This window comes from Coturnix japonica, chromosome 14 (assembly GCF_054131305.1).
Source record: "Coturnix japonica strain WE chromosome 14, WE-NBRP24, whole genome shotgun sequence".
Lineage (NCBI taxonomy): Eukaryota > Metazoa > Chordata > Aves > Galliformes > Phasianidae > Coturnix > Coturnix japonica.
Genome location: NC_140676.1, coordinates 11,468,503 through 11,482,944, shown reverse-complemented (window position 1 = coordinate 11,482,944; position 14,442 = coordinate 11,468,503). Strand labels below are relative to the sequence as shown.

The 14,442-nt window shown below is 35.5% G+C and overlaps 1 protein-coding gene across 10 annotated transcripts in view; it reads right to left on the bottom strand.

The window, feature by feature from the left end:
• Window positions 1–14,442, bottom strand: part of UNC13C (unc-13 homolog C) — a 153,941-nt gene that overhangs the window by 57,093 nt on the left and 82,406 nt on the right. For all 10 annotated transcript variants that reach the window (XM_085514973.1, XM_085514976.1, XM_085514975.1 and 7 more), the window contains 5 exons: window positions 11,526–11,695; window positions 10,155–10,270; window positions 9,282–9,445; window positions 3,607–3,757; window positions 1,102–1,170 (listed from right to left, as the gene is read on the bottom strand). In XM_085514973.1, coding sequence (XP_085371099.1) covers window positions 1,102–1,170; window positions 3,607–3,757; window positions 9,282–9,445; window positions 10,155–10,270; window positions 11,526–11,695 — 670 coding nt within the window. The remainder of the gene's footprint in view (window positions 1–1,101; window positions 1,171–3,606; window positions 3,758–9,281; window positions 9,446–10,154; window positions 10,271–11,525; window positions 11,696–14,442) is intronic.

The following is a 14,442-nucleotide window of genomic DNA, read 5'->3' as shown; positions in this document are numbered from 1 at the left end:
ATTATTTAAATTACTGTGATGTTTTCAAAACGTTAATGATAAAAAAAAAATACAACAAGAAATCTGGGGAAGAGATGCTAATGAAAATCATTCATGCATTTTCCATGGCTCACAATTCACTGGTGACCAGAGACTCAGTAAGCATAATGAAGGAATCATTCATGAAATTTGTGCTGTGATCTTTAGGTTCGCAGGAAGATTGATGGTAAGAACTGTTACTTAAATGGATTCCTGCTAATGAAACATGAGCCAAACATCTTTATGCCCCAGTATAACCTGAACAACATTCTTCAGCATTAAAATAACGTAGTCTGTTAAGGGTTAGGTCTTAAACACAGAGTATATGCTGCTTCTATGATCTCTAATGCCTGAGGGTTCTTTTAAATATTCTCTCCATCTTTCCATTTTACAAAGCAAGCCGGATTGAACAAAGAAATCCATGAGCTTTGAGCTGCCATTCCTAGAATTTGAAAGGAGAACTAAAGCTGATGGAGTCCTTATTAATTACTGGTCATTAAAAAATGTCATGATCCAGTGAAATGGAGATAGGGAGTGAGAATGGTTTGATAAGAAACAGATTTTCATGTGCATCTCTTTCTGGAAAAGGCTTGTATTGGGGGACAATTCAGTAGAAGAGCTTCTATAAGGCATAAGTAAAATTGGGATTCCTATCACCTAGAAGAATGAAGAGTCAACTCTCAGCATTCCTAGGATCTCCACCTCTCAAAATAAACCCATCAGTAACTGCAATTTACACAACATCAGTGAAAGGTAAATCCCAGTTGAATTAAATGGTGAATTAATTCAACTGAAGTCATTGAATGTCTGAATGTCATTGAATTTCCTGAATGTCTGCTTATCCTGACTCATTTTTGGGAAAAAAAAAAAAGTAAAATTAAATCAAATTGGAAAAATAGTTAAAATGCTTAAATGCTGCAGGTTTTGATCTTAAGGATTTGGGGTCTCCTATTAGCACTCTTTTACAGCTTCTATCCCACAGGAGGGATTAATCTCTAAAACTTTTTTAAAGCAGGTAAAGTGCACAAGGATGTTTGTAGGAAAACACATCTGGGTCAGCTAGGTAAAACATGATGAACTTACCCTATATTTAGATAAATCAATCCTCAGAGAATTATGCAACTGATCCAAAAGTTTAATGAACTTTTCCCTCTGTAAAATGAAAACAAGAATGCTCTGCATAAGAACTGGTACTTTTTGTAAACAGTGGTAAAGTTACAATTCAATTCAATTTTATTTTATTTTATTTTTAATTTATAAGAAATCATTTAATCTGTTTTTACATTCTTAATTCATTTGAGAGATTATTTTCCATTCTTTCACATAAAAGTACTGTCTGAGATATCTGTGCTTTGAGGCCAGACAGTGTATCTTTTGCAACTGTGCTTTTGCTCTTAGCCTGTGTTGCCATTTACCTGGTACACATTTAACACTGTGCAGCTATTCAATGCATTAATGAGATGATGAAGGCTTTCCTGTATAGTATTTGCTTTCTGACACACTGTTAAATAACTCAGACTAACTACCTAAGAATTGAAAAACGTTGTGTGCTGTCTGTGACAAAATGCAATAGGAGTATCAATTTGGGTTAAAGTTCAAAGTTTTCAGCTATTTTATCAGGGCTTACTAAACCAGATGAGCTTCTTCAGTATTTTGTATTTTATATTACACTCTTGAAGGAGTGACTTCCTCTTTCCACAAGAGATGTTGCTCATTTACAACAGAATTTGATGTGAAAGTGATTGAAAATAACAATTCAGAAACAGCTTTTGGACGAATAAACCAAGTAATACTACAATGTTACATTTTAAATGCAAAGATTCCCTTGTTATCATCATAGATGATGCAGTGAATGTATTTTGCTACGAGATAGCCAGCTAATCTGTGCCATCCCCAAGCAATATTGATGACAGGTTTTAATTGCCATTCTACATATTAGAACATATATCAACTCACTGCATAAATTCTTACCAACGTATGTGAAAGCAGCAGAATGCTGGAGGTAGCAAAATCTGATAGCTCTCATAATACTACCTGTGAATTAGGATATGCACTAATATGAACACAGAGCCCTCTGTGCACCATCTCCTATCCCTCAGTGGAACACTAACCTACACCTAAAGCCACCAATTTGGCATGGTTCCCTTAAGGGATCAATCAAAAGAGTTTTTTCTGTCATGCTATAAATCTGTACTAAAGTATTCAGTCAGCCAAATCGTTTCCAGCTGTAGCCCGAGGTCTTGAATTTGAGAGGTTTTTTTTTTGGTGAATGATGCTCAGCTATCCACTAACAAATGCCTTTTGAACAAGATAGAAACATTTTTTTTTGCTTATAAGTCAATTTTTTAAAGAAAGAGCTCAAAAATCTCTGTTAGTGATGCTTACTACTCTACTGTCTTTCCATCCATCTGTTGAATCATGAATTTAATTGGAAATTGCGTCAAAGGTAAACTGGCATTAACATCAGAGAGAGGATTTAATCTCCCTCCAATCTGAGGATGAAAGAAAGTAGTTCAGATCATTAGCAAAATGGAAGGAAAGAATAGAAAATGTAACAAAACATTCTACATTTCAAAAGCTGGATGAAAGTCAAAAGTCTAATAGGGCTCAAGCGTGGACTGAGTTGTCAGGTTTCAGTAAGACATAGATTCATTCCACAATACACCATCAATTAGTTTATATTAACTAGGATAAGTACACAGAAATATTCTAGTAATCAAATCATAAATATTCTGATTTTCCTAATATATATAAATGAACATTAATATTCGTATTTCATTGCAAACCTTAAAATATAAAAGAACATCACTACCTCTCACAGTACTTCATTTTGCTATAATTTGTACTTAGTTGTTTTTAATTGTGTTTAATATTTAATTTTAAGTTGATAAATAGTATTTAAGGAAAGATATATAATGTTAATTTATGAATGAATTCGATGTTAGCTATGCATGTAAAAGAGGAAGGTGAGAAGGAATTCATTTTTCAGTATCAAATTGCATTCGTATACTACCACTGACCACACCATGACACTTAACAGCAGATATGTAAGAATCCTCCTTGAATTAATTCTCCCCCTTCCTGTTCTCACACCCACAGTGAAGGAAGGGAAGTAGATTAGAATATACAGTGAATTTTGTTTTTAAAAATCATTTTATATTTCCACCGTGATATACATGTCCACACAAGGAAAGTTAACGACGACATCCCATACTACCACATTATTATCTGTAATTATTTGTGCCTTGATCTTTTAGGTTAATCAATTTGCTAATGACATTCTCAAGCAAGCAACTGCAAACTGTACTTAGTCTAAGCAGTTTTTACAGTTTGTAAGACCCACTGAAATAAAAAAGTAAAACAATGATAAATATCTTAGTACTATACATATATGCTAGATGATTTATACTGTACCTTACATAGATTTAACAGTGATTGATTGTAAAGACTCAGTTACATCTCTGAAAGCTGACAGCAACCCATTCTTTTAAATGATAAACAGCTTTAAAATTAGAATTCAGAAACTGTTACTTTATCATATATTAGAAATTAAAACTACAATTCTACTAAAAAAAGAAGTCTACTTACCCCAAAGTTAGTAGCCGCAAATCTATCTGAGGCGGATACATTTGTTGTTGCTGTAGTATGAGCATAGAAAGCGTTTATATTGGCCAGCAATGTACTCATAACTGCTGGAACACCAGGGCACATATATTTAGAAGACAGGCAGGAGAAGTGCCTATAATTCAAACAAACTGACAATTATTAAAGGAGGCAAGGAGTCTGCACTTTCTGTCATTACAATTTCTTTTCAGTTACGTTCATTACAGATACAGAAATGAGCTTAAAAATACGCCCTGGGCTGCCAGTTCCTCACACTGCTCTACACCGAGCCCTTTCTAACACTTACTTCACAAGCGGGACATCTAAATACAAATGTTACTTCAGAAATCTGTGCTAGGTCACATACCCTTTAAAAAAGAAGAAAACTCCAAAACTTTGCAGATGTCCAGGATCACAACTCAACCTTCATTAATAAATCTGATAGCTACTATCTTGCATTCAGTACCTAAATATCATAACTGGGCTCTATAAAATCACTGACCAAACTGTTCTCCTAAGTATTCTTTGTCAATGGGACCTGTAACAGAACTTGTATATCTGAAGATCTATCTGAAGACATACAAAGACATTCTAGGTATAATAAACTACTTCTGGCAAGATAAAAGTGATGCTAAATGCATTTACCTATCACTACAGCTAGATGATCACTATGGTCAATATAAATCAAGTATTGAACTCATTGTGGATGTAATTACCAACGAGTGCTTAAGAGTGCGTGATCCATGAGGTAATTTACAGTAAAGATGAAAGTAATTTATTCTTTAATTGAAATGCAATTGGCTGGAAAATTGTAATTTTCAAACACTTTTGCACATCACTCAGGATAAATCCTCTTATAATTTTAACCAACTTTCAAGAAAAAAAAAAAAAAAAGATGAGTCATTAATTAGGTGTATATAAATATCTAAATAAAATCCAAGTATATAGATCTGTCTTCATTTTCATCCAAAACCTTGGAATGGTTAAGGAAATAAGATTACAGCAGAAAGGGTCAGTGTGATGAGTCAAGGCCTTAATCCCTCCCAAAGCTAGACTAAGAAGGTGAATAATTGCTGGATTTTCTAGTTTATCTGTCTGGGTGGTAGGAGAGGCAGGGTTCATATTAAAAACAATCTAGGGCTTCAGTGTTTGTCTGAGGTCCCTTTGTATCTGCAGCTCTTTGAGGTCAAGACAGGAGATCAACTCCTTGGGCTTTCTCTAGCATTAGACTCATTGGAGTATTTTCATGTTTGCCTTATAGATCACAGGCTTGCACTTTCACCAATATGGTGACCTACACTGACGCATAAATCTTGCTGATCACATTCAAAATGTTTTGCAAACATTTCTCAGCATTCCTGTAAGGTAGATCTTTAGATGCAATTATCCAAGTTTTATGAAATTCCAGGAAACCGCTTGTCTGCACAACAAATCAGTCACATGGGTCAGTAATAGAAGTCAACATTTCCAGCTGACTGGAATGATACCAAACATTTCATTCATTGCCAGTGCTTTTGAGAAGTGCTTTTAAACACTGCAGCATAAATCTCATAAAAATCTAACCCAGCTATCTAATTAAGAAAATGTTTCAGCAGGTCACACATCTCCTATAAACTGGAAAAAACAGTAATTTCCTATGTATATAATAGTGATACTAGGTGGTATTCACCAGTTGTAAGTAAAATAAAAGAAATCTCACCAGATTTATTCATCACATGAATTTTGAGAAACATATGTAGAGACAGATGCTGCAAAATCAGCAGCTTTGCTAGTGATACAAAACTGTGAGGAGTGGCTGACGCTTGAGAAGGCCATGCTACCATTCAGAAGAACCTGAACAGGCTGTGAAGGATTCTTAATGAAGTTCAACAAGAGCAAGTGTGGAGTCTTGTACTGGAGGAGGAATAACTACATGTGTCAGTACAATTAGGGGCTGATCTACCGGAAAGGAGCTCTGCTGAGAAGAACCTGGGTGTCCAGGGGACAACAGGTTAGTCATGAGCCACCAGCAGTGTGCCTTTGTAGCCAATATGGCCAATGGTATCTTGGGGTACATAAAAAAAATCATGGCCAGCAGGTCAAGGGAAATGATCCTCCACCTTTATTCCACCCTGGTGAGGCCACATCTGGAGCACTGCATTCAGTTCTGGGCTCTTCAGTTCAAGAAAGACCAGAAACTTCTAGAGAGCGCAGCAAAGGGCCACAGAGATGATGAGGGGCTTGGAAGCACCTCTTATGAGGAAAGGCTGAGAGACCTGGGGCTGCTCAGCCTGGAGAAGGATGAGAAGGGATCTTATCAGTGCTTATGAATACCTAAAGGGCTGGAATGAAGTGGATGGGGCCAAGCTTATTTCTGCAGTGCCCAGTAACAGGATAAGGGGAAATTGGCACAAACAGAAACATGAGAAATTTCTTATGAACATGAGGAAAAACTTCCTTTTGTCAAGGGTGACAGAGCCCTGGAACAGGCTGTCCAGAGAGACTGTAGAGTCTCCTTCTCCGGAGATACTCATACTAATTTTTATTTTTTTCTTAAAATTTTTTTTTAATCGACACCAAAATAATTAAAATATGATTTTAAAACTGACTTGCAATTTCAAGAAATTTTGTATAGACCTAAAGATCCTCAGTACATGAAGAACCCCAAGCTGTGATATGAAGGCAGTAATTATTCACTCTTAGGAACCAAACTTCTAGCATATGCTCTGCTCAAGGGAATCAGCAGCAGTTGCTATAGGAGAACCCATTAAGATAATTGCCCACAGGAGACAAGACAGACCGTGGAAAAATTGTTTGTGTCAACGTTTTGAGTTCAGTGAGGTCTCTTCTGCAGATTCTTCTATTGAATACACACATCGAGCTACCCAGCACCTGGTTTGAGCTCCTATCTTGAAAATAGTACCAAATGGTATTTATTTGTTGTAAGGAGAAATTAAACCTATAACAATAATTTTGTTGTGTCTTTATTTAGATCACTACTCCATTCCACCAGTAATTTGATTAGTGATGTCGATGAAAACATTGCTATCAAGTGATAGGTTATGCGAATTTTTGATTTGTGTCATTAAATAAAATCTGTGAAGTTCACAGAGCCTATTACATTTATCACACTTAAGAATGGCCATAACTCTGAGAGTGCTGGTAATCCAGGTAAAAAATCTGAAAGTTTTCTTCTGCTTGCTGAAATAAATTAAAAAAATATATCAAGGAAATTCCTTCCTTGTCTGTGTTGATCTCTGACAATGGCAACCAGTAGCATGAGTAATAATTCTTTCCAATGGGTACGTATATCACGGCAAACATTACCAAGTATCACATATTTTAGAGTATATATTGCATTGTTTAAACCGGAGTCATATATTTTAATTCAGGTCTGCTAGATTTATCTTGCAGCTTTCTTACTCTGCAGTTTCCTGATGATGCCTCAGTGCCTGGGAGTCTTCCAGTGTTTCTGGTAGTGTGAATAGGCAAAGAGAGTGGGCTCATTAACACACATTGCTCCGTAAGCAAAAGCTATCAATGAAAATTACTTCATTTGATGATTTGCATGCCTTTTGGAAAACAAGATAGCATCATTTATGCCCATCAGTTTTTCAGAATAAGAAAAACGTTGCTGATTTAGAAGCATTGGAGCTTCCTGTGGTTGCCAGCAAGAAGATCTTAATAGAGCTTCCATTGCAATCAACTTTACTACAGAATAGATCCAGGATGGTGATGCTATGTATAATTTCAATATCTAGTCAAAGCCATTCCAGTATGTGCCCTGCTTTTTGTCTTGTAAGGACAAATAAATTACATTGGAAGTGAAATGATATAAAATAAATTATTCCTTGCTGATGGGGAGGTTGCTTACTGTAAATAAGTAAATATACTTCCTTCCAGTATGACTCCTTCAAGACATCACAATCACAGTATAAATCACCACCCATCACTGGAGTCATCAAAACAAAGGCCATTTGGATCATTGGGCTGTTGCTTTTGTTCATCTGTATTCTAGTGTAATTATTTTCATTTCCATTTTCTTCCAAATTCATGTATATGCAAAACATTAATGTAGCTAGCTATGTTTATTTGGCTGCTAGAAGAATAAACAAATAAAGTCCTCTTCCAACCCAATCATTTTTCATCTCTTTACTCAATTGAAAAAAAGTAAAATAATTTTAAAAATAAAAGGTGAATTATAGAATCAATGAAGTCAATTTTTTTTTCCAAAGAGCTTCAGCTGCAGCAACACAAAAAGCCTTTTTGTTTTACCTTAGTTTTGGGTTGATGACTGTTTTTGTCTTTCACATGAATACAACATATGGATTTCCTTGTTTAGAAACAGGGTAGTTGGAATCCTTGCCTTGAAATAAGACAGCCTTTCTAATTGGGCTTTCTTCAGGAGATAACTGTCTACATTTATTCTGATAAAAATGTGGATGACTGTCTCTAACACAAGAGCTCAATCATACTTCAATTCATCCCAAGGTATTACTTGGGTACAATGTCCAAAGCAGATACACCAACATACATGAGATATACTTTGGATTGATTTGCACATTCCTGTACGTCTACAGATATAAGACAAAGACATACATGTCTGATGGGAAGGTAAAAATGAAAAATTAAACACTAGCAAAGAATACAAAATTAGAAATTCCAATTTCTATTCATAAAACTTATTGCATGTGTTCCTCCTCACATAGTGTGAATATGCAGTACCACAGGAGAAGTGTCAGGCTTAATTAAATTCTTCCATGCAATGCTATTTAAAGTCTTTAGAGGAATACCATTAAACAAGTATATATTATTAAGACATCTATACTTTTCTATTAGGCGTACTCTCAATGAAGTGAAAGACCTGTTCACTGCAATACCACATTTTGTCCTTATATCCTGCAATAAAATTAAACTTTCTGTTTTTATGTATCTTCATACTATAGAAGTGGATCACGTATTTAGGTTGGGCTGTAAAGTGATGGAAGAAACAAAAATATTCTAGTTAAAAACTCTTTGTCAGCTTTCTGTAGGGATAATGAACTAATTTGGAGTCCTGCTTTCCTACAGCTTCAGTAGGAGCAAAATATAGTCCTTTTCACCAGCAAACTGTTTACTGGACAAGTCAAGAATGTATGATATAGCTTTCTTATCCCCAGGCTTCTAACCAAGCTCAGAAGTGCTGTGTTCTGAAGTAATAAGAGCTACTTCAATATGAAGGATGTAGTGATATGTTCTAATACCATTAAAAGCAGTTTCCATAAGTTAATTACATAAGTTAATTACATTAGCTATGTAAGGTTACTGTATCCACTGCCGGCATTCTATAACTTCTGTATTCCTGGGGAGTAGTACACAGCTCGTTAAACTCTGTTCTTGCAAAAGTAACCCATTCCCAGTTAAGGAAGGTCAAACCCCTCTGATCATTGCTCAGTATCATAAGGATTAAGTAATGCTTTAGAGATAATAATAGTAATAGTTTATAAAATGCTTATAAAATAGCTCAATGCTAGTGCAGCTAAGCAGGCCGTCAGTGAGTCAGAGGGACACAAAGGACAGTCAGAATTCAGAACCAGGAACAAGCGTGAAACAGAAGACAGGGTCACAAAGTCTTGAAACTCATCAGTTCCCTCAAACACATTCTCGATGGTAGAGTAAGAAACAAACACTGAAATACTTACGTCATAGCCTGATAAATATATTCAATTCCATACCGCATTGCAAATTCATCTACAATTTCTTGTGCAGCATCATCAAAGTACACCTTCCAGGCATCATCACCTCTAACTTCAGGGATTTTAACCACACCGTTAGATTTAACTTCTGTCAAGTAGTGGAATAGATTCTAAATGCAAGAAATTTTTCAAATAGGAATATGTAGTTTTTAAATGACATTGTATATTTTACATAATCAGCCATATGCTCATTAACTTAGATTTTTATTTTAGTTTGTTTCCTTTGAGGGCTGGCATCAATGAACCATCATTTGGCAAACAAAATACCCAAGACAGTAAATGCTTTTGTTGAACTCTAGTGGTGCAGGTCTATGATTCAGCACTTTGATCTATCTTCTTGACATAAGGTCACCTCAGAGAACTGGCACAGAGACTGCAACATAAAACTGAGCAGAAACTCTCCTCTCCTAAATGTCCTTGCTAATCCTGGTGTTATAATGCTCACTGGAGAGTCCTTCAACAGGAATCGGATCTGTAATTTTAAACTTCAAGTTCACAATTTATAAGAAATATATTGCAGGAAATATGGAAGAAGCCTCTGAAGTACTAAAACACGTGCAACAATGCTTCGGTTTAGCAAAACCTAAACCAAACCTACTATTTATTTAGAGGTAAAATCATGGAATGCTTCTCAGATTACTAAACTATTTAAGTATCCACAAACTGCAGATCTGATTACCTGTCTGCTTTTGCTGGAAAACAAACAAACTCCAAACAACAAACGAAGTCTTAAAAACTGGAAATATTTTCAAATGTTAAAATTAGTTTATAATATTTTTTATTCTATTTAGCTTGCTTTCTTTAACTTCTGCAACATACCTCATGTAAACAGGTGTACTGCACATGGTAGGGAGCAACTTTCTCCTCTCCTTCTATTTCAACATTGATTTTCAATCGAAGAGCTCCAGAGACAGCTGATTTGTCTGTCCGCTTTTCTGAAGGACAGAAAAACAACATGTTAGTAACAATCAAGTATACATATAGTCACACAAAACACATTCATTTTTAAGTCCTGCTGTTGTGAATAGAGAATAACTTTTAAGTGACTCGCATAGAGCTCAAGCCACAAAGCAGGACATCAAGCTATTAAGAATCTTTTCTTATTTTGTTTGCCAAATTCAAAACAGGCCACACAGCACTTTAAGCAACACTTCTGTCTTTTCAATACAAACAATTTCCATTCCCTATCTGGTATATGAACTAATAATTATTACTGTGGCGCAGTGGTAGGAATGCTGCTTTGCAACACCGGGGCCCGGGTTCGAATCTCCCCTGTGGCGCAAGTGGTAGAAGTGCCGCTCTGCTACACAGAGGCTCGAATCCCTGGGATTGGTCTCAATGATCTCTAAGGTCCCTTCCAACCCGCACAAGACTATTATCTATTATTAATATCTGTCACTACTTTTGAAGACTAACTCTGATTTTGTTTCTGGCCATTTGACTCCTCTTTCCTCTGAGTGATGTGATGTAAACATACTGTTGATACAGATATCAACATGTGCGTGTATCGGATTTAAAGGTCTATTCTAGAACACTAAGTGCTCACTACAATTTTCAGAATTAAGAGCTTTATGCTTAGACTTAGATAAAGGGAATGTATTTTGACACACTTTCATTGATTCATTTCTGGCTCAAAGTATGATGCTACTTAAAATCTGACCAGAGAAAAAAGTACCAGCATTAAGGATATCAGAGAATGTTTTCTTCTCAGCAGATTGCATTCAATTTAAGATTATGCACGTAAACCTATTTCAGATATACAAAACAGAAAACTGAATCAACAAAGTTTTGTGAAGGATAACAGATCTAAGCATGTTGAAAATAAAAGGTGATTAGATAAAACAATGTAATAAAGAGAATGTGCACAAGGAAAATATTTGCTAGGTTTTTCTATGCATCCTGATAGAACTGTTTACTAATGCTACTATGAATAGTCTAGACTGGAGTGAAGGCTTACACATTTTTGCTGTTTTTATTAATACCAAAGACAAATACATAGTTTTACAGAGATTGAGCTAATCACCATAATTCGCCAAAATATCCACAATTTCCCAGCTAACCTGTAACATTCAGGATTTAAAAATATGCAATCAGTACCTAAGCTGTGTATTTTGAAGTCCCTAAGGTACAGATGCTGAAATTCTACCTAAATTTGTTAAAAATAAATAAACAAATCAATAAGTATCATACCTAAATTATACCATACATCCATTTCTCCACTCAGTGTTCTTACTTCAATGATTGTCTGCCCAAGGAAGTCATCGGACTCCTTTTTGAAATGTTGTTTTACTCTAGATTTGATGTCATCATCTTCATCCCACACTCTCACTTTTATTCTATCTGTAGAATTATGGCATTCACTGTAAAAATAATAATAAAATCCATAAGTCAGTTTTTGCTATTGTACTGCTTATTCATTGAGCTTGATTTCTGTATAACTGTTTTAAGCAACAGAACACCAACAACTGCAATATTCAGTGGAACAGATGGCCATAACACATTGCTAGGGGAAAGGGCAGAATTACTACATGTAGAAAGTAGAGAGATTAACTTGAATGAATTATGTATACATAAGGATTGCATTTATGAATGTCATGAACTTCTTCCTGAAATTATTAGCAGGTTTACAATAGGAACTTCTCAACACTTTTAAAAATACCATCAGCATGTTACAGTCAGATAAGGTTTATTCATTCACAAATGTTATTTGGCCTTTATAATAGGCCACAAAAGTAGCAACCTATAATACCTATAATGTACCAATAAAAAAGTAAGAAAATACTAATATTTTTAATGCACAGCACAATATTTTTGAATTTGCAATGAAGAAGCCCAACATTTATCTACAAACTTGGCCACAAGACAAGATGGATAAGGAAAACAAAAACCACCAAAAGCAAAAAACCAAAAAAACCCTCACCAACCAACCGCAAACCACCACCACTACAATAACACCCCCTCCCCCCCAACCAGGAAATAAACATCTGCTTTGTTTAAAATATATGCTACTTGTCCAAGGTCTCCATTTCCCTCATAAGGAGAAGTAGGGACAGACTGCTGTGTAGCAGAGAACTGCAAAATCCAGTGGCTTATTAAACTCTCATGAGTTAAGCTGATTTTAGACACTTCTGGATATATGAGTGAGGTGGCTTCACTTGTAATCAAGAGTTCCCAAGTGGATAAACTTTTCCAGACCTACCTACATGGTATTAGTTTGAGTTCTTGTTTGAATAATTCTATTTCAAGCACTAACACTGCTTAGTGACCTATTTCAACAATTGCAGTATTAAAACAGTTATACTATAACTTATCTCCCAACTGGCACCCCTCAGGGTTTGTTCTAAGAATTAATTAGCAGTAGTAATAGGCTTTAGAAGTACAAAGTGCTTTATATGTCATTATTACTGTCAAGGCTGATCAGTCACTAAAAATGGTATTCACAACTCACTATGACATCATTCAGTATCACAGAAATACTTGTGCCTGTCGATATTCTAAATTTTAACACTGAAGATATCTCTGGTAATTAAAAAATACATTATTCTGTGATTAGCAAGACTAATGAAGCCTAATTTCCTTTTGTCTTATGACTGCCTTCCCTTACATCTAGCAAACTGCAATCATAAATTGAATCTTTTTCCGTGATTGGGGTTTTCATAAATTACCCCTTCATATGGACTCCCTAGTGTCCATTATAGGGTGAGTTCATACTGAGGACACTCTTAGGACTTCATCTCCTGGATTGTCCTTTTCAGAGAATGTGACAGACCCACTGTTAAACAATCTAAAATCTTCCTGACTGTAAAATTCAAAACTTATTACCAAGGACAGGATAAGATAGGAAAATATAGTTGAAGATGGGTCAAACAGACATCTTCATGTTAAGAAGTTAGACTAATCCCAGAATAAAACCAGATAATGTTCCTAACATGTAGCGTCGAATTACTGATTGTCACAGACTAGAACTGTGTTTAATTGTTTGTCCACTTTACATTTTAAACAGGAACTTTGTACTGTGGGATAGGGAGATCTAACACTGATGAGGCACTTATGTTACTCTTACTGCCACATCTCTGCTATGAGTAGGTTTTGCTCCCATTTTCTTTCATGTGGAGATGCCACACACAGAAAGTCATTAAATGTCATTACAAATAACATTTTATTCTCCTGCTACAGCATATGTTTCCATCTGATATACACTTAGCTGATTAAGGAATTTCAGATGGTCAGGAATCACGTGCTTTTCCCCAATATCCTTTCATCCTTATCCTTTTTTTTTTTTTTTTTTTTTAACATCATTGAAGCATATTGATACCTATCACTACACCAATGTGTTTGCTCATCTTGTCTATACCTTTATTAATCAATCAGCTCTGCTTCTATGTTTTTGCAAGGTTCATATGCAAGGCCTCCAAACTTGTACAGACTTGTGATGCAAAAAGGGATGGGGTGTATGAACACCTATTTCTATTGGCCTACACTGCAACAGTGAGATTCCAGAAAGCTTTACTATTAAGCTTTTTCTGTATAATTTGCCTACCTGTACAGAAACAGCACCTCAGATACATCACTATATAATGAGATGAACATTTTTAGTCTTTCTGTAAACAGAGATTATTTCCCCATTCTGAAGTGATACTGCTATAACTTTCTAATGTTCTATCTCAGTGAATTCTGCAAGCAATCAGCAGAGAAACTTTGTCTGTATCTACTAAACTGTGTAGGTACTGCTCTTCAGGGGAATTCTAAACAACAGAAAACTGGAGGCCTGAAATAGCTGCCAAAAAGTCTCACTTCATCAGAAACTCTAGACTGAAATATCTGAAATACAAAGCAGTTGAGCAGCTTCCCTGACTAACATAGAGATCAACTATCATTGTACCTAACCTACATGAATGGCATTCAGTGCAAGAAGATACTTTTTCTCATTACGATTGGCCATACATCAATAAGGATGGTCAGGAGCAATCTAATGTGTACAAATAGAAATTTTTCTCCCTTAAAGAGTTATTGGAATTTTTCCCAGACACAATCAATTGGATTTTGTATCTTCAGTGGCATTTGCAGTATGCCAGGAGGAAATCTTCAACAACATCAGACATTAGAC